Source organism: Diplotaxodon limnothrissa, linkage group LG10, assembly GCF_057381915.1.
Source record: "Diplotaxodon limnothrissa isolate DT_005_m linkage group LG10, D_limnothrissa_male_GT1.1, whole genome shotgun sequence".
In the NCBI taxonomy this organism is placed as follows: Eukaryota; Metazoa; Chordata; class Actinopteri; order Cichliformes; family Cichlidae; genus Diplotaxodon; species Diplotaxodon limnothrissa.
In genome coordinates this window covers 36,082,573-36,104,134 of record NC_140605.1, presented here as the reverse complement: position 1 = coordinate 36,104,134, position 21,562 = coordinate 36,082,573, and the positions used below count along the sequence as shown (strand labels likewise).

Genomic DNA, 21,562 nt, shown 5'->3' with positions numbered 1-21,562 from the left:
GTGAGTCTGTGTGTGTGTGAGTGAGTCTGTGTGTGTGTGTGTGTGTGAGTTTGTGTGTGTGTGTGAGTGAGTCTGTGTGTGTGTGTGAGTTTGTGTGTGTGTGTGAGTCTGTGTGTGTGTGTGTGTGTGTGTGTGAGTGTGTGTGAGTGAGTCTGTGTGTGTGTGAGTGTGTGAGTCTGTGTGTGTGTGTGTGTGTGTGTGTGTGTGTGTGAGTGAGTCTGTGTGTGTGTGTGTGAGTCTGTGAGTCTGTGCGTGTGTCTGTGTTTCACTCCAACCCTCTGCATCCTTGAACCTCCTCTGAGCTCCTCCTCTTCTCCTCCTGCCTGCAGCTCCACCCTCCCTCCTCTGCACATGCTCAGACCGCTTCAGCCTCTTTGACTGTCTCCAAACATTTGTAGCTAAAAATGATAAAAAACGAACGTGTGAAGCCGTCAGCCGGGGGCGGCTCATGACTCGGAGTTTGGAGAGTCACATTTTGGGCCACAGTGTCCATCAGCTGTGTGGAACAATAAACCTGAAGCTTCCACACAGAAAAACATGAATTGTGTAACGCCTGTAACACCTGTTACAGCTGGATATACAACAGCAGGCTCAGTCCTGCTTCATGAAACAGTCCCAGGCTGAGATCCTGTGGTCTCGTCTCCGGTGTTCATGATTCTGAGCTCAGCCAAACACTGCTGTTGCTACCCTCAGTAAAGATGGCGCCCTCTGTGGGCGTTCCAGGCGTCGCTGTAGTAGCTTCATCACATTTTGATTTCAGTAATCAGAATGTTTTTACAGTAAAAAACTCAGAGCAGATGAAGCCACGTTACCACCTGCTGATTCATCTGCTCTGTGTAACAGTTTGTCTCACTCACCTGTCTGAGACAGCAGGGTGGGGCTTAGCAGACTGTGTGGTGGGAGGAGCCTGGAGCCTTCAGTCATGGAGGCCACGCCCAGCGTTCTCTTAGGAGGCCGACCTGGACGAGAGCTGAGAGAGGTGAAGACATTAGAAACTCAGCAGGACGTTCCTTTAAAGAAGGCTGCCGACCACCTTAGTAGATTCCACCTTAAATAACAACTGTGAATAATTAATGAGCGCTGGCCTATCTTTCTCTCACTTTCAGTATTCCAGGTTAATGTCGTGTTTTAGCTTCATGAATGAATCTGTTTGATGTCGACTTTGCTGGAGGCAGTTCATCGTCCCCGGGGAAGACTTTCAGAGAAGCGCCGCGCGGCTCAGACAGAGGGGCGGAACCAATGTTACTGACAGGAAACAAACACCAGGAACTAAAATATTAAAACTACTAATCACACACATCAAGAGTCACTTGATTACCTGTTGTTGTATTTCACAGCAGAACAGGAAGTGAGGCAGGAATCAGTGTAGTGAGAATGAATATGGAAAATAAAAGAGCGAAGATAAAAGATTAAATCAAAGGTGACAGAAAACAATATTCCCCCACTGAAATATTAGAAGAGAATAATAATGACAACACAGTCAATACAAATACAAGAGTAGGAATAAAAAGCAATAAAGATAATAATACGGAGCCAAACTTAAAACAATGGGCTGATAAAAAACAAGAAAATGATGTCAATGATTACAGAAAATATCCTTTAGTTTCCAAATAATAAAGGAAAAATCATTTAAAGGATCTCAGTGATAATAATGCTACCATACAAGCAGAACTGAGTGGGTTACACAGAGTAATCAGATTAATTTACATACATTTTAAGGTCCCAGTGTGCCCACCTCAGCTTGTTGTGAACACACACGTTTGTCTCACTAACCTTGAGGGGACCTAAGCTGTACGATGCATTATCAGGACACACACACACACACACACACACACACGCACACACAGACAGTCCGGGGGTGGGGTGGGGTTACCCACAGGTCAGGGTTTGATTGACAGCTCTGATAGGACCCGCCCACACACAGTAAATTAAATTGTGTGTGTGTGTTTGGGCTTTCTACACTTAATTAAACTGGGACAAGAGATCCTTTATGTGCACACACAGTGAACCCAGTTTAACCCAGTGAGGCCAGTGCAGTTACTTCTGAAAACAGCAAACCAAAAAACTGCGAAGAACAAAGTGTGTGTGTGTGTGTGTGTGTGTGTTTGAGGGTTCAGGTTTGTGTCCCGATAATGCATCGTAGAGCTTACAAACTGTGACATTGGTCCTTGTTTTTATTTATTTTTCTTGTAGTTTGTGTCTTTTCAGTATTTTTTCTCTCTAATTGTTCAGTTTGTGAGTTCCAGGCAGCTTGAAATTTTACATCTTTTATATTTTTGTCTTGTTTCTTGTACACATTGTGTGTTGGAGTTGTCAGTTACACACAGTTTCTGTTGACCTTTGAATCAACACTCCTAATAGGGGTGGGCGCTATAAACGATATACGATAGAAACGATATAAATTTGGCCAACGATAGAGACTTTTGTCGTGTCCAAATTCATGGGCTGCATTCTCCTGAGGCCGCATTTGTAGACCGATTACGTCACAGCGACGCGCCGAAGGCTGTCCAAATTCGTAGACCCCTCCGAATGCAGCCGACAAATGCGTGCTCCTTTTTCCGAATTTGAAGGATGGGTCGGGTGTGTCCTTCGTGGCCCACCATATCCCAGAATTCATAGCGCGGCCCAGCCAAGCTCCAGTTTCCGGCTAATGGCGGCCGCTACTAAGTTTTAAAAATTACTCTTATTAATCTTTCTGGGTCACGAAATAAACTTTTAACATATTTTCAGGCGAGAAAGTAGCTGTGTAAACATCAAATATCTGCTCGGTTTATCAAGATATCGCATCTTTGCTAAAGTGCTTCGACGTTTTCGGAGACGTCTGCTACCCACCAGCTCGATAGCTAGCCGGGAGCTCGAGGGTTACTGATGCGGCCGAGAATGGCACAACTCCCGGCACATCATTTTCAGATCACCGCGGACTTTCGCTGCTCGGGTTAAACGTTGTCAGCCGGTGATCAGCTGTGATCAGCTGATCACGGGGCCGGGGTTAAAAGAGAGACGCCACCCACCTGTTCGCCGCTCAGACATCATTCTCTTCGTGTCAGGAGCTCCGAAACTCTGCCGACGTCAGTCTCCGCCTGATTCAGCAACCGTGAGTGATTATCCCTTCAATCCTTTTTCTCTTCCCGGCTCCGCTCGCTCTCTGTCGGTAACGACCGTTCCGAAGCCACGCTTCGTGCACTGATCGTTACTAGAATAACTGCGTGCCTGCTCCAAACCCACCGCTAGCCTTCGCCGCGCTTGGGTCTAGCCAGCACGCCACACGGGCACGCCGAATTACTGTGTGTAATTCGCCGTGACAAACGTAATATATAAGTCACTTAGACAACCTAAAAATGTTATTGTTGGGCTTTTTTCAGTGTTTTGTTTGTTCGTGAGTAAATCGGTTTGGCTGAGATTAAAGTTATTAGATTAGATAAAATAAAACTTTATTAATCCCCCGGGTGGGTTCCTCCTTGGTTTTTACACAGCTGACTAAACGTCAAACAGAAAACTGATTAAACAGAAGTGTGAGATGGCCGAGAGTTTACTCCAGTGTCCTGTTATATTTTAGACAGCAAGGAGCAGACGGCTGAGTTTATTAAACTCCACCGAGACAGCGGTGACGCTAATCAGAAGGCTAGACCGTCCAATTTCACGGCCGTTTACTTCCGGCCTACCCGATCTTCTGAGGACCCGGCCCACGTAGACCGCGAAGGCCGGGTCCTCAGGAGAATGCAGCCCATGAATTTGGACACGACCTTTGACTATATCGCTCTATCGCGATAGCGCATGTTGATGATGTCATCAAGCTGCGCCTGTTTTGGTCAAAAGCATCGCAGCGGCTACAACCATAATCATCTGCAAATTATGGCGACAGTCACAGCAAAGAGATGAAGCACTGTTGAAATATGGGGAAAGCCAAAAACTGCGCTTCCTCCACTTCAGTAACATTGATTCATTAATGTTGAATTCTCTGCAGCTGCTCTGTTCCCATGTTGTTGCAGTATATTAATGACTAACCTCGTATTGTGGATGAATGATCTCAGTTGTTCTCCTGACTGAAGTTTGGCCCGTGTACAGCATCCTGCTATGCGACTGCATTTGTCCCTGACCACCAGAATCCGTCACGTTAACTTTTATCGAGTGGAAAAAAAGTTGGTGTTCATCCTCCAGCTTCACTGTGCTAATGTTATGCTAACATAGCTGTGTCGCTAGCAATCACGTAGCACAACATTATATACCAGCTAGTCCAACTTCAGTAACCCTGCAAACGCCACTGCTGTTTAGTTTTCTGTCTTCATTTAGGGCGATCGTGGCTCAAAGAGTTGGCAGTTCGTCGTGTAACCGGAAGGCTGCCGGTTCGAGCCCCGGCTCACACAGTCTCGGTCGTTGAGTCCTTGGGCAAGACACTTCACCTGCTGCCTACTGGTGTTGGCCAGAGGGGCCGATGGCGCGATATGGCAGCCTCGCTTCTGTCAGTCTGCCCCAGGGCTGCTGTAGCTACAACTGTAGCTGCCTCCACCAGTGTGTGAATGTGAGAGAGAATGAATAGTGGAATTGTAAAGTGCTTTGAGGGCCCCGAAAAGCGCTATATAAATGCAATCCATTATTATTATTATTATTCATTTATGTTGGAAATGATAGCAGAGCTGTACATATTAATTAGTTTCAAAAATCTCTCAGTCAGAGCACGGTATGAAATGTTTAGGTGGAAGCTAGCGAGCTAACTTCCTGCTAACTTCTAATTCCGTTAAATGTAATAAATTCTGTTTTCATGGATGCCTGGATGTTAAACTTAATTGTTACACCTGGTAAAGCAGCAACGCTGATGATTTAATTAAAGATGAAAGAATTCAGACCGTTTTTAACTCTCAGTGTTCGTTTGACTTTGGGACCTGAAGTGGACGGCGTTTTGGACCCAGATTACTCCGCGAAGCTCCTCACCACAGCCGCCGTAATGCTCTGACAATCCATCAAGCAGCGCGGCTTACCAAAGTTGTACTAAAACATTTTTAACAGATTTCTGCAGTCAAAATCGGTTCGAGGTCAGTAAGCACAACCAGAATTCATACATGAGGCACACTCTCAATTTTTGAGAAAATTAAAGGATTTTAAGTGTGGAAAATACGTTATACAGAAGAAAAGAACATATCGTGATATATATCGTTACCGCACATGCTTCAAATTATATTGCGATATGGATTTTAGGCCCTAACTACTAACATCTGGAACAGGCACCATCAATTCAGGCCGTCCTGTCTTAAGTTCTTGAGTGATGCATCAGGAGGATGCTAACACAGAGCACAAAGATCCAACCTGCACAGGTGTGAAACAGATCCTTCTAATGCCAATGAAACAAACCCTTCCTGTCTCCATGTTTGACACACACATGTCCCAGAAGGTGAGCATTACCTGAATAACAATAATAATGATAATTATAATACTGATGATGATGATCAGTAGACAGTGCAGTTTCTGGGGAAACTGTGGTAGTGCTGTTGTTGCAGCAGGACACATGTCTGAGAACAGAATCGGCAATTACCAGAGTTTGACCCCCGGCGGGTGTGTCGCCGAGTGGGGAAAACCGGTTAGACACATGAACAGGTTGGTGGTGCACCTGGGGCTTCTGTTTAAGACTATGCTTCCTCCTCACCGTCACCCAGCCGCCCTCTTTCCCCAGCTGCCCTCCTGGCCTCCATTTGCAACATTTGTTACAAGTATCATTACTGCTAAAGGAGGCTGAGGAGTAACTAAACATCTGACACAATGAGCAGGAAAGTGCAGGAGGGACAGGTGAAGAGGCCATGCTGCTAGCGAGTCGGCAAAGCTAAGATAGAGAAACAGTAAAGACACAGTGAGTGAATACTTTGGCTATAAATTAGGTAGTGAGTACACGGAGAGTGTCAAGTCAAACCGAGTTTAGGAGGTGGAGAGTCCTGAGACAAAGAAGTAAAAGTGACAGGCTGGAGGGCAAGCTGGGTAGAACTAATGTTGTGTCTGTTTTTCTGTCCGGGAAGAAAAAGAAGGCGAACTAGGGAACAACAGGAAATTGCCACTAACCCAGTATAATTCTTTCAATGGCCCTTTCTCAATCCTATGTACGCAACTCCATACTCGCGTTCTCGGCGAGTCCGGACTTGCCGAGAACGCGAGCACGGACTCGCGATTTGTACAATTGGAACACCAGCGTATTTGATGATGTCACAGGTCCGGAGTTTTTACTGCCGTCCCCTCTTAATTTAACTGTGAGTAATATGTTATGAAGCTTAACTTTAATCACAGCGAAACAGGTGAGATTTTAGAATGCTTTTATTTTTATTTTAGTGGACACTCAAAAATTACAATAGACAGCTGCTGGGGTTTGGAAGAGAACTGAACAAATATTTGAAATATAATCTGATCATTTTGAAGCAGCCTTCAGAATCTCCACGTATTAACATGCTGATAGGTTTAGTTTGAAAATGTTTCCTCCTGAATTGAAAAATATCTCAGCCAAACCAATTTACTCAGGAACAAATAAAACACTGAAATAAACCAAACATTAACATTTCGATGTTATCTAAGAACTAGGGGTGCAACGATACACAAAATTCACGGTTCGGTTCGATACTTTGGTGTCACGGTTCGATATTTTTTCGATACAAAAAAATGTTCATGCCTTTTTAATTTGTCATTTATTAAAATTATAAATATATATTTTAACTCAAAAGTACAGTTTTTAAATTTAACCCTAACCCTTGTGCATGTTTTTTATTTTGACAGCGAATGCGCACCTGCGGACCACTTATGTGCAGCCCTGGTTATTTAGCTCGTCATATTGCAGCCACAGAAATTCTTTTGTCCATGAAACCATAAAGCTGCACTTTCTTTTTGCCTTATAGTCTCATTTGTCATAACTTCTCCGTTTTGTGGTAAGCTTTTCTTTGGCTGTCACTTCTTCACCCTGACCTGTCTTATTTGGCTCAGCAGAACTAAAATATATATCCTGCTACTTTTACACACGGACTCACATAAGCTCAGCGATTCTCTGCGCGATCAACCTCTCACATGTTTAAGCTGCGGGAGATTTCACTTGTCATGTTTGCATAGTAAGCTAACGATTAATAAGACGATGTCAGAGGAATTGGTGCACAAATTATCATCACTCACAGATCAGTGCTGTCGCTCTCTATACACAGTTCGCGCGATTGCAAAGTGAAAGCAAAAAAACAAGCGCAAATTCAAACGCGATTTCAATATGTCACATATTGACGGTGGCTCACCGATGCCAATGACATAATTACCCAGCTACATTTCTGAAAGAATGCAAAAGCATTGACATATATTTTTCCTACAATAGCCCGACGGGCAGGGCAGAGATAGACTTTGGTAGCCCGACTGGAAAAATCGCTAGCTCCGGGACGTCGGGCTAGCGATATTGCGAGCCCTGTATCTGATTGAGGAATCACTCATCTTTGGAAAAGAGAGTTTATTACAGAGAAATGTCTCTTTCCAAAATAAAAACTATACTTCTTCTGGGCTATATTCTCAGCAGCATATTAAACATATCAGGTCCCCATAAGGAGAATCCTGTGCTAACAGCTGTCTAAATGACTCGGGTAAAGTTTGTAGCATGCATGCTTGTTGTTTTTGTCTGCTTCCACTTGTCTTTGCACTAGGATGATGTCGGCGTAAATGTGCAGTCATATTCGTCGTGTTCCCACTAGTGCTTTCAGGTTAATCTCGTTGAAATGACGTTAACGCCACAACACGGCAAATCTCCGTTAACGAGCTACCGCGGATCGCCCCGTGCATGGGGCTAGACGGCCAACACGTTAACGAGCTAACTGCGCTAACACACTAGTTCCCACCCATGTAATTGAGCATTGCGTGGCACATCCAACATACTGTTTTACTTTAGTCCATGACTCGCTTACCCTCAGGGTCATACGTCACATGAAAACCAAAATAATTCCAAACGCCAGATCTGAATGAGGGTGGGGGAGGTTCAATTTGCCATGTTGCAAGGAGAGTGTCATGGTCCGGGTGTGTGCCAGTGTGTCTCCCTCCGAGCCGGCATCTCCACCCCTGGGAGGGGCCTCAGTGTTCTGCTGATTGCTCACACCTGTGGGTAATTTAGCCGGGGACTCATAAGGCCAGCGCACTCAACCTCTCTTCGCCAGATTCTCAGCTAACCCTAGTCAGTGCAGGCCACCACCGTGATTTCGCACTTGCTTTGTGAATTACCTTGTCTCATTGTGTGTTTGTCTCATTGTGCGTTTCTCTCATAGCCACACCAAGCTGCCAAACACTAATCTCTGCCGAAGAGCTCCAACCCGGATACTGGACCACCTGACAGTCCCACAGGCTGTTCACCCGAACCACCTGCCTGCCTCTCTGCCTCCACGCCAGGAGTTTCAGACCACACACCCGGACCACTCACCCCTCCACGTCACCACCGACCACCCGCGGCAAGTACGCAGTACAAAGGAGGATTCTGAACGAACAGCTTATCCATATTACTCCTGACCCATACCTGAACGTCTGTACTCTATTTACAGTGACCCTGACCCTTTCCCTGGACCCAGTGTGACTCTCCCTCCAGCCCAATCCCCGGAACTGCTGTTCCCACTGACCAAGACCAGATTGCTTACTTAGCCCAGGCTGCTTAAGACCCCTGTGATTCAGTTGTGGCACTTTGCACTTGTTAACCTCACTTTCCAGTTTATGAACACTTACTGAGTAATTAAACATCGTCTCTAAAACTACTTACGTGCTGTTCAGCGTCCTGCATTTGAGTCCTGTCACCTTTTGAAGCGGCCTCGGCCGTGACAGAGAGCTTAACTTCTGTCTCGCTAGCTTGCCCTGCGCTCTTCCTTCTGACGATGCTGTCTGTGTTGAGCGCTCAGTGGATCTGCGCTCGACAGTGCAGCCTAGGCGGAGTAGTCGAACGCAGATTCACTGAACGCTCAACACCGACAGCATCGTCAGAAGGAAAGTTGATAAAATAAATTACAAATGTTGTATTGTTCGATACATATGCGTACCGAACCGAAAGCACTGTATCGAACGGTTCAATATCGATACGAATATCGTTGCACCCCTACTAAGAACGTGTACTTTATTGATACCCGTGGGGAAATTCCTCTCTGCATTTAACCCATTCACTCAGTGAAGCAGTGGGCAGCCATTGGGCGCCCGGGGAGCACATCGTTGAAAACGATGTGCGGGAGTCCGCTGCTCTCGCCGGGCTCTAGTAATCCTTGACCTCCCGCTTTGCTATCAGGCTGGTGGTTAACAGACGTCTACACGTTTAGAAATATGTGATATCTTGATAAACCGAGCAGATATTTGAAGCTTACACAGCTACATTCTTGCCTGAAAATATCTTAAAAGTTTATTTTGTGACCCAGAAATATTTAAAAGTTTTTAGCCGCGCTCCTCCACCATTGCCGCGTTTGAGTTTTGGACGGAATGCATTCTGGGATATTTAGCTGTACCAGTCCACACAAGTCACCACCGATGCATGCTCGATAAAACAGGCGGGAGCGAGAACACATCCGGGATTTTTTCGCGTTCTCGGCTTGATGCGTACTTCGAAGTGGAACAGTACTTGGTCTCCAACTGATGACGTATCATGAGTACACGAGAACGCAAGTACACACGAGTACGCATATTGAGACTAATAAGTTGTCACCGGCAGGGATATTGTGTGGAGCTGATGTATCTATAAATCCAGGGAGGCAGCCGGTAAGGAAATGGTTCCTGGCTAAGTTCAAAAACTGATTGAAGCGGGTTGCTAAAGAATCGCGGCTGCCACTAGCTTACATAGCATTAGCATTGTGCCGTGGGTTGGTCGCCTGTTTACGAGCGGCACCATTGTTTATCGTCGGTCTGCATATGGAAGACTGTTAATGCTTGCATATGGTTAAGTGCAAGAGAAGCTGGTCATGAATACTATTGTTTACTGTTTAAGTTCTAATGCAGATTGGTCATTTGATTTTGCACTTTTATAGAAAGCAGTATGTACAATCGTTAGAGTGAATTACATAATTTGAGCATTTAAAAATACTCAAGTAAATATTGTGCTGCAAAGCTTATGCACTGCTATTGATGTGTTAAAAAAAGGTTTGGTTTGGTTAATATTCACAGAGGTGTGATAACAAACGTTTGTATTTTGGTTTTTTGGTTTGTATTTAAAAGATTTTTCACCTATGGCTGACTACGGCCGAAAAGAAGATTAAAAGAAAAACAAAAGATCCGCCTGGTCATTGAGTGAAATCCAGTGAAACACCTGTGGTAGATGCATCAATCCCTTTCAAGCGGGGAAGCTGCACAAACTTAAAGAGCTTGGCAGAGAGTGTGCTTCGGATGAAGCACGTGAAGATTATACTATGAAAACAGAAGTTATCTAAAAGTTTTTAATTAAATTGCTAAGCAGATAAGCTACTCAAAAACACCACTGTGTGGTGGAACAGGAACAGGAAGTGATGCTCTACCGCAGAGAGCGTGAACACCAAGTGACAGCGCCACCCGAAGGAGAGGACTTTGGGTAGTGCAACAGAGGACATCTGTGGTTCTTCCACATGCTGCTGAGGTTCCTGCTCATTAAGTCAAACTGTTGCTTCTTCAGTCATCCAGTAAACAACACCAGGCAAGAGTCTTCTCAATGTGCCCCGACTCTGATGCTCAACCCACAGATGCATGTTTGTTACATGTTTCTCACAAGCTGTCTACACTCGGCCTGCACCCCACCCTCTGTGACTGGCTACAGGACTTTTTGACTGGCAGGCTCCAGTCTGTCAGGATTGACAACAGGACTTCAGCCAGCATTATTACAAACACTGGCGTCCCACAGGGATGCGTCCTCAGTCCCATCCGCTACACCCTGTACACCCTCGACTGTGTCGCCTCCAACAAAGACAACACCATACTGAAGTTCGCGGATGACACTCCAGCGATCGGTCGCATCACTGGAGGGGACAAAGCGGCTTATAGGAGAGAGGTGGCCGGTCTGGTATCATGGTGTGAGGACAACAACCTCACCCTCAACACTGATAAGATAAAGGAGATGATAGTGGACACGAGGAAGAAGAGGAGGCCTCACCAGCCGCTGTTTATCCGGGGCCTTGAAGTGGAGAGGGTGAGCAGCTTTAGGTACCTGGGCGTCTACATCTCTGAGGATCTCACCTGGACACTGAACACCACACAGCTGGTCAAGAAGGCTCAGCAGCGGCTGTATTTCCTGAGGAGGCTGAGGAAATTTGGTATGTCGGCCAAGATCCTCAGCAGGTTGTACAGCTGCACTGTGGAGAGCACACTGACCAGCTGCATGGTACGGCAGCACTACTGCTACGGACCGCAAACGCCTGCAGAGAGTGATAACAACTGTGGAGAAGATCACCAGGACCCCGCTGCCCTCTCTGCAGAGTATCTACCATCTGCCCTCGGGGTGAAGGTTCAGAAGTGTGAAATCCACTCACCCCTGTGAGGAGTGTCGGCCGTCAGATTGGGGTCTGGGATGCGGGGCCTCCCTGCTACTGCCCGATAAGGGGGCGGTACCTGGACCTGGGATAAAGAGTATGTTTGGGGAGTATGATTGTGTGTACAGTGTCTATTTGTGTCTGTCTTCATGTCGGGCAAGTGCTGAGTATTTGTTTATATGTGTATGGGGGTGGGAATGCGTGCGCCTGTTCGCCTGTGTCTAGACGTCAGGTCGGGTCTTAGACGCCACCTCTCTGTGAACATGTCAGGCTCTCCGAGGTATGGAGGCCTGTCTCCCCTCACCACACTCCCTGACGGTGGCTGGTGCCCTCATACGTCGGTGCGTTGGTGGTTCTTGGTGTCCAGGGCTGGGTGCTCATGTATGTACTGGTTCACTCCTGGTGGCTGCTTGGCGGGGCCTGGCGCCTGTGGCCCGGCTGGGTTCTTTCCGGGGGGTGGGGTGCCCTCAGGCCTCTGGACCTGGGGCTCGGTCCTCTCTGGCACAGATGGCTGCCGGCAGAGCCCGTGGGCATGTCACTGCAACCCCCTCTGGCCTCTGCTCCGTGGCTGCTGGGTGGCCTCTCGTCTGGGGCTCTCCTCAGGTCTTCCCAGGAGGGTGGCACGGTTGCCCCTTCGATGGTCCTCCTTGGGCTCTCGTACTCTGGGGCCTGGATCACCTCCATACCTACTTCATACCCTGGGGGGGCGGGGCTATGGCTCCCCAAACTCCCAAGCAGATCGTTACATGGAGAAACCTTTTGAATACAAGCGTGCTGATCCACACAGGTGTGCAGACAGGTGTACACACGGGTGTTCACAGACACAAACTACAGGGTGGGCCATTTATATGTACACCTTTCTTGGCTGCTACCTCAAAGCACATTGTGCGCTGTTGATCTTGCGTGCTGCACAATAACATTTAATATTTAGTATCTACTGTTAGCTAGTGTATTGTGATGGTGTTGTGTTTGTTATGTTGCTCTTTTTTGTTGTTTGTTCTCTCTTCTGTTTTTTTTCTTCTCTCGACAGGTTATCCAGGTGTCTTTCTTTCTTTCTTTCTTTCTTTCCTTCTTTCTCCCTCCCTGTCCTATCCCCCAGTCATGTCTCTCGTCTGTAACAACTGAAAATAAAATAAATACATAATTATAATAAAGGTCAATCAAATGGACCAATATGGCAAGGCCATGATGATCCACTTGCTAAAGTAAATCCGTTGGGCATCTTTCTTGGCCTCAAGACAACAATTCTGATGGTTAAAGATCCAAACGGGACAGGAAAAAAAAAAAGAAGAAGTGAGAAATCCAGAGCATCCAGACTCAACAGCTCCTTCTTCCTCACTACTATCAGACTCTTGAACAGCTGACCTACTTTAACAGGAGTAATAATTTTGAAAAAAAAAAACTTGACCTGCGAGCGCCCACTGAGTGCATGTCAGCTAAAGCTTCAAACACGAGCAGTAAAGTGCAAAAACGCTTTGTTTCCTGTTTTAACTCTTACATTCATGAGTGAAGCAGGTCCAACATGATGATACATACTGATGGAGCATGTGTGATGTCACTGTTTTACTCAGTGTGACTGTTTTTAATGTCGCACTCAGTTGATCTGTTACTGTATATTTTTCACATGTTTGTGCGGGATATTGTATTTTTTTTAGATGTTATGTATTGATGTGGTACATGTATTTTTGACTTTTGTTGCCATGATGCCAGGTCTCTCTTGAAAATGAGATTTTTACCTGGATAAATAAAGGACTAAAAACATTAACACTGTCCTGCTACAGGCTGATGTTCCAGCTGTGATGACTGCAGTCAGGAAACGGCTGCTCAAATGATAAAGTCTGTATTTCTATGAATATCCTCATCAATGAACACCATACAACATGTAGGGCGCGCGCGTGCACACGCACGCGCACGCACACACACATACACACACATGCAAGCACGGACACACACACAGACACACATACGCACGCGCACGCTGCGCGCACACGCACACGCACAGACACGCGCGCACGTGGCGCGCGCGGACACTCACATGCACACAGAGCTTCTCTTTGTTAATTTAATTAGTTGAGGGGTATTTACATAATCCAATAATTAAAAAAACATTTTGATCCACGTTCAGAAACCTACCTTCACGTGATTAAACACACACACTCACACACACACACACACACACACACACACACACACACACACGCACACACACACACACACACACACACACACACACCTGGATGCGACGCAGACACTGGCACTCAGAAGATTTGTGTTTCTGTGAACTTGTCTTTGTGTTCTTGTGGGGACTGAGTTAATTTCTGTTTAATGGGGGCCTCTGTCCCCTCATGCTGGTGGATCTCTTCATAAGCGGCAATCCTAATTTTAATTTACAAATGTTTTCGAGCCTGCCAAACAAAAACAAACACACTCCCCTAACATATCAATTTGTGTCTTTGTTCTACCGCAGGACGAACAGCAGCGACCAAAGATTCACTGAGTGGAGGGTGTTAAAGATTAAAAAGTACAGGGCACAGTGATGTCTTTGGACCTGCAGGAATCATCATATAAACCACAGACCGATAATATCATAACAGGATATAGATGACAGCCACCTTCCCCTTAAGGCTCAGCGTGACAAGACCCCACCGGGCCCTAATGGTAATGACGGTCCTCATGCAAGCAGAAAGACCAAGGTGTGTGTGTGTGTGTGTGTGTGTGTGTGTGTGTGTGTGTGTGTGTGTGTGTGTGTGTGTGTGTGTGTGTGCTTCAACTTGTTTTGGTAGCATGTTCGTCCATATGTCACACACATGCTGATGACATCATCGTCATCATCATTATTGACCCGATCACTGTGATTGGCTCTGAGAGTGGCGTGTTTGGCTGAAGCTAATCGATCAGCCAAACAGTGCTGGGTGTAACAGAGTACATTTACCAGCGTATTTAAAATAGAACATAGGAGTAACTGTATTCCGTTACAGTTACCGTTTAAAAAGGTGGTATACAGAATACAAACAACAGAAAATATCAACAATCAATAACAGCTGATTTCATCAGGCGCTCAGCTGCTCAAACGCTTTCACTTTATTTAAAGTTATTGATCAAACACGCTGATCGTTTCCGGTGTCAGAAAACCTCAAATAAACAACTCAAATCAAATCAATGAAGGAAACTAAACTCCAGCTGATCCCCTCCTCCCTCCGGCCCGGCTCACCTGGCGCAGGTGCAGTCCCGGTACAGCGTCTCGAAGTCGGGTCTGCTGATGAGCTTGCAGCGGTTCACTCCGGGCTGGATGGCTCCGAGCCCGCGCAGCACGCGCACCTGCTCCACGGTGCAGACCACGGGGCTGATGCGCAGGCGCTTCAGCTTGGTGTACACGGTGTGCAGCCCCCCCACCAGGTGCTTCAGGAACAGCTGGAACACCTGCGGCAGGCACAGCAGCTCCGCACCGTCCACCGTGAACGACGCCACCTGCACGCCGTGCACGTCCACCATCCGGCAGTCCGCGTGCGCGACACTGCCGCCGGGCAGCCGCGAGGGGCCGGCCGGGACAGAAGCACTGTGAGGCGGGTCGGAGTGGAGCAGAGGGTCGGTGTGAGGGCTGGAGGTCCGGATGGAGGAGCCCGCCATGTCCGAACCCTTGTTTAATCCGCCGCCCGCGCGCGTCTGTCCACGAGCAGCCGCTCACGCTGACTCCACTCCGCTCTCACCCCTCCTCTCTGCCGCCAACAGCCAATCAGGATCCAGCCAATCACACGCGGGCGCCACAGACGGACAAGACTACCGTTGGCTGAGGACAGCGCTCCCAGGGGCGGGGCTTCGGGGCTGTGATTCTGACAGGTGAATGATTGACAGGTGAGTCTGAGGTTTATCGTTCACTTTGTTTTCGACTTTTTACATTTATTTTATTTTTTTATTCATTTACTGATGTTTTAAACAAAGCTCACAAAAATAATACATGTATGTAGACACACACACACACACACACACACACACACACACGCATAATTCGACATAATTAGTTTATTACCAGGCCTCTGGAGAACTTCAAGACATGTTGAGGAGGTCGTTTAGCCATTTAAACCAGCTGTGTTGGATCAAGGAAACATGTAAAACCTGCAGGACGCCGGCCCTCGAGGCCTGGAGTTGGACATCTGTGGTTTAGTCAAGTCAAAAAAACTCTATTTATCCCCAAGGAGCAATTAAGATAGATGCCCTGCCGACCATACATACAAAACACAAACATCACATTGGGGAGACCGGTCAGGCTAGGTAGCACTGGCCGGTCGCCCAACGAGCAGCGACCCGGAACCGAAACCATAGAAAATGCACAACACGAGGAAAGACGAGGAAAACAAAGACTGAGCTCCAACAGGGAGATCAGTTTGAGAACAGAAAAAAACACCTCAGCACATGAATCATCACATCTCACAGGGGGGAGTGTAGGACGTCGAATCAGCTGCACACTAGTAATGTCTGCAGGTACATCGAGAACTTTCCAAAACCTTTGGCTATCTGAACATTTGGCCCTGTGTTTAGCACACGTGTCTGAATATTAGAATCCAATTTGTTTAATGTAATTTCTGTTTCAAATAGTTCTGCAACTTTGCACAAACCTGTGGCAGACTGTATTTTAAAACCCAAATCTTTCACAGGTCTTATTGTCCCAGAAAGGCGAGAGCTGGGACAGCGTTTGGTCCTGTGTCAGTGACCCAGTGTTTTGAGTCTTTGTATCATTATTGAACTTTGACTTTGTCATTGTTTATCTTTTCTAATCTTTTGGTTTCTGTTTGTGTTCCATGGTTGCTGTTCCCTCCTAGTCAAGTCTGTTATGTTTCCTGTTTTACTTTGAAAGTCTGTGTCCTATGTAAATGCATTGAGTTTTGCTTCCCCTTTCTCATCTTGTCAGTCACTCCCAGCTGTGTTCTTCTGTGTTTCGTTCCTCGTTATCCCTCTGTGTATTTAAGCCTTGTGTTTGCCTCTGTTAGTTGCTGGTTTGTCTGCGTAGCTTCCTCCGTGTCTCCCTGCAGCTCTGTTTTTGGTTTCAGGTTTGTTTTGTTAGTTTATGTCCAGTTTAGGTTTTTTCCTTGCCTTGTTTCTGTGGATTTTTTACCCCCTTACAAAATAAAGCTCACTCACACGTATGTACCTTTCATCATTTACCTTTACATGTACTTCTGCTTAGATTGAAGGGTATAGATGTTGTTGGTATAACTGAGGCTCTCAGTTTATGTTACATTAGTTTAACCTAAGTCGTAAAATAAGTGCCAAAGCTGAACTGAGGAAGTGCTTCATAAAGCTAGCTCTGCTCGACGCTGTCAAAGGCTTGTTCTGCGTCCAGCTGAAGCAGAGCCATGTCTGCATGTTTACGTTGTGCAGAGAGATGAAGCTCCCCTTCAAGTCGGTTTGCCAGTACTGTGAACTTGGGATCTGTATTAGTGGGATTGGTAGGATTCACATTTCGTAGGTGGTTTCCCAGGTTTGGGCAGTACCATTATCATCACGCATAGACGGAGGTAGCTCTTTTAAAGTGTAGCGTTCCACTAACTTATCCTACAGGGGGCGCAACACTGTGTCTTTAAATACTTTACAAAGGTAAAATATTTCCTGTTTTTAATTTGTGCATTACATTTGAAAGTTAAGTCATTGATGACAGAGAGTCTGATTCAGTCCCAGCTTCTCGACAAAGTGAAGTGACGTTGATAGAGTCTAACGATTCTTACGTTGTGTATGGTTGTGAGTCTTTATGTTGTGCGGCGCGTCGGGCAGCTGTTCATTGTTGGCGATTAGAGGCTGTTGCTTCGGCTTCCTCCCAGTTAACACCAGCTCTAGCTCATTATTATGGTCTGGCACCAGCTGGTCTTCGGTCTTCCTCTTAGTTGTGAGGAATAAGGAGATCATTTGTTCTCTGAGGATCTGTGATGTTTTCATCTGCGGTTCTAATTTCATTTATTGTTTCTCTCTCGTTCACTGTGATGCACCAAAGTTTTCCTGCTCTCGCTCCCTGATCGCCGCAGGTCTGTCGACGCTCGGCTGATGCTGTCTGAACTTAATTTATCATGTTTTTCGTTTTAATAGATTTTGTTGTTTTTCTTTAGTGTCATTCAAATTCATCTCTAGTTCCACTTCTGTTATTTGAGCATCAAGTCCAACATCTCAGTTTTATTTGATCTGTTTTCTGTGTAAACCCTCATCTGTCCATGTATAATTACCTCAAAGGCCCCCCCTCTGGCTGAGGCTGTAGCTTCAGAGTTAGTGAAGTAGAAACCGTCATCAGTGAATTTGGGTTATGTACCCAGCAGTGATGGCTGAATGCTAAAGATCGATGAGTTGGGAGTTTGAAATAAGGAAACAATCTATGCGACTGTGGCTGAGCGACAGGACTGTGCTCTCTGTGTTGGGATTTCTCGTCTCCTTGCATTTTAGGCTCAGTTCGGACATGAAATGTTGTATAACTGAATAGTTATAGTCTGAACCTGATGATCTGTCAAGCCCAGGATCTAAGGTACAGTTAGAGCTGCAGTATAGAGGAACATATAAAAGCTGAGGTCACCTGTGTTGGGCCGTATAAATGAACCATAATGAAGTCTTTCTTCATCACTGAGCGCTGTATGATGATGAAGCTCCCTGTGGGTCTAAGATGGGTCATGATTTATGTCCCCACCTCCATCAGCATGTGATGAGAGGTGGGTAGAAAAAGCCTGAACCTCGTCCTTCTCCGAGCAATTTCACTCCCACACGGGTGTGTCTTGAATGAAGACGTCCTTTGGGTGACATTGTTTGAGTCTCTTCATTACTCTCTATAGTCTAATACATTTCCTAAGGCCTCTCACGCTCCAGGAGAGCCGTTTCATTCAGTTTGTGCCCTTTAAACAAACTGACTGCATTCGTCTCAGCTGTAGGAACGAAAATGACTATTTAAAACACTCAACTCTTATAAAGCACAACCCAGGACCCGACCTGTGGAAATGTCACAGATTCCCTCCTGTTGTCACTGAAACTTGTTTGGCTACTGATCGTATAGGAGCAGAAAAAACATCCTGTTGTTAATTCAAAGCTTTAAACTCACTGCGACCATATTAACTGAGAAGCCAAAGAACATTTACAGGAATTAAATATTACATGCCTGCGTCATGCCTGCGTCATGCCTGCGTCATGCCTGCACAGCTACGACTACAGCGTGTTATTTTCTCTGAGCTGAGGTTGTTCATCACTTCCAGAGTGGACATGAATTTATCCATCATTTTGTTTCCGGGTCTTTCGTATGAATTCTTCCACCTCTGATGGAGTGGAGGAGGTGCCGGCTGCCGTGATGGGAGATCAGTCCACAGGAGCTGCTGTTTCACCCGGTTTCTCTCGTCAGCGCAGAGAAAATCATCACATGGCATCTGTGGTGCTTCGCGGCCGCTCTCGTCACCTCGCCTCGTCCTGATGATCGCTCGGGTTGGGCCGTTTGGGATGTTTTGGCCGTGCAGCCTATGTCCCACTCGATGGGGCTGCTGAGGCGAGCCTCTCTGAAACGCTCCAGTTCTGTCCTTTATTTCTAAGGTGGATGTTGTAACGTCTCACAGTTGAAGTGTTCAGCCAGAACATTCGTCTCGGTCCGCAGGGCGCTAGCTTCTTCCATCTTCTCAGTGTCTGGTCCATCTTTTCGTTGTTTTCAGTTTAGATCAGTGTTCTGTAATCTGCATCCTGATTGGCTGGGTTGGAGCAGTAGCTTGTTTTGGGGCGAGTACGAACAGAAAGTGTCTTTAGCTGTTGTGTGTCGAGCTCAAGGCTTTACTGCCGTTCAGATAGACGCCATAGCCTGAAGCCTGTTTTTTTTTTATTTGTTCATTTTCCTGTGAAATGTTTTTAAAATAAATTTGTATTTATTATTTTATTGTTTGGATAGATTTATTTGTTTTACTGTCCTTTTGTTTCTTTATTTTTCTCTCTTGTTTTCTGATTATTGTTAATAAATCCAAACTTCAGCTCTGGTTGTTTATTCATACCTGAGGTCAGACTTATTGATCGGTGTGTTTCTGATAATCATTTCCTGTTTCTAATGAGTCGCTGATAATAAACTGCTGTTGTTTTAATCAGCAGCCTGACGGAGCTCCATCTGTCTGACGATTTTCACATTAAAAGCCCTGCGCCAAATTAAAAGCCTCAGATTAACCTTTCAGAGGAGATTAAATGTCAGCAGGGAACACCTGATGCATCGCACCTGTCTGATCTTTGCATCGGCCACACGCTGATCCCAGTCAGTGTTTTTAACTCTGTGAGCGCCGGCGTGATGCCAGCAGGCTGCTTCCTGCAGCTCTGACCAGCTTTGGTCAGAGCTGCAGGAAGAATCTGAAACGCATGAAACACTTTTTACTCTTCGCTCTGTGTGACTGATGCTAGACTGGATCAGCGGCAGGGACAGCCTGCTGTGATTGGTTGTCACATTCTTTCTGGAGACGTAAAAAGAGGAAACGTACCACCTACCTGACAGCTTACTTTTCAAAGAAAGGGTTTGACCTACAAACAGCATGAAGAGCTTTGTTTTCAGGTCAGATTTGGATCTTCCAGCTTTAAAACTGATTTTGCTGTTCGTGGTATTTGTTGCAGAGGTTTGTAGATCTGTTCAGAGTTAAAGTGAAGAGCTGACATTTAATAGAGATGTTTCCTGTTTTTGTCCCGCTCTACCGCAGGGTCACATGACCTCCCCCTCAAACATGGCTGCACTTGGATTCAGAGGTGTTGGCATGGCGACCGTCAGTCAGCAGCTGTCAGATCCATCGTTCGGTTGAGATATCGTGATAAAAACAGTCGTGTGACAGACTAACAGAGTAAAACCACACCTCCACCACCTCCACACCTAAACAACCCGTCAGCTGACTGATCAGTCTTACCTGTCGCCACCTCCATCAGCTGCCTCCTCCCTGAAGGCCTCTCAGACCGTCATCGTGTCCTCGTGTCCTCATGTTTCCTGTTTCCTCTCAGAACAGTATGGACCAAACTCCGCTAAACCATTTCTAATGTTCAAGGTTGTTTCCCTGTCGACGTTTCTTTCAGTGTTTTAAACACTTTGGCAGCTAATCACAGCCGTCCAATCAGCACACAGCTCTCGTTAATGTGAGGAACAGAAGAGACGCCGGGAAAGATGCAACAGAGGAACGCTTTGTTCTTCTTTCAACACGCTTCAAAACAAACGCTGCGCGTGCGTGCGCACACACACACACACACACACACACACACGCACAGCTCTGTCAGTGACAGACTGAGGTAATCAGATTACTGCGTATTTGTATTCAGGCCTGAATGAATCAACACAAACAGGTAAACGTGAATTACAGACAGTAAACTACATAAACTACACCTCAGTGTCAGCTCAAGTCTTTGATGACAGTTTACTGGTTGGTTGTCATTCCCAGTCTGACCTGATGAGGGCAGTGTTGTGTAAATGTTAGAGCGATGTCATTAGTTTTTGTAACAAAGGTTACTACAGTAATGATTTATTATATTTGCAGACTGTATATATATATATAGCTGTATATATCTCAGCTACACACATGTTGACCTGCAGGCAGGCTGGGAGGTAACTAGATTACATTTTTTTATTTATTTGTTTTTTAGTGTGAACTAATGTTTCATAGTAATATTTTTAATGCAATGTTGCTTTTTCTGATGTTTGAATTGAAGTCAAACATTATATGAAGCAAAGTAAACCGATGAAAAGTTAAAGATTAAAATCAAACATCTTGGAAACAGTAACCAGTCACATACATATTTGGCTTTTATCTCTCAGGCAGGCTTTGATGTCGACCAGTGTAGTTAACAAAATAAACCATTTTTTTTCTAATTTCATGTTTTTGACAGTAAGAAATGAACAAAGTGAGACTCCGTGTGTTCATGAAGGTTTGTGTCCTTCACCAAAACCAGACCATGGAAATGTAAACATGATGGTCTGTGAAGGTTCTCGGTGGTCCAGGTCGGGGTCGTCCAAGGAGCTTGGAAAGAAAAGCATCTGGACTTGTTTAAGTTCAAGGTTCTTATAAAGGGACGTGAGTATGCCATCATCTCCAAACCCACAGTAGGTAACCTCGTAGTAAAGTCCATCCAGCACAAAGATGATGAAAAAAGGATCAAAT

At 45.8% G+C, this 21,562-nt stretch overlaps 1 protein-coding gene across 1 annotated transcript in view; it reads right to left on the bottom strand.

Annotated features, from left to right (window-relative positions):
* LOC146624909 (dachshund homolog 2-like) overlaps positions 1 to 15,074 on the bottom strand; it is a 30,660-nt gene extending 15,586 nt beyond the window's left edge. Inside the window, exons 1-2 of the mRNA XM_085364774.1 lie at positions 14,659 to 15,074; positions 858 to 970 (exon numbers count right to left, since the gene is read on the bottom strand). Of these exons, the coding sequence (XP_085220900.1) occupies positions 858 to 970; positions 14,659 to 15,074 (529 nt within the window). The remainder of the gene's footprint in view (positions 1 to 857; positions 971 to 14,658) is intronic.
* Positions 15,075 to 21,562: the final 6,488 nt, after the last annotated feature.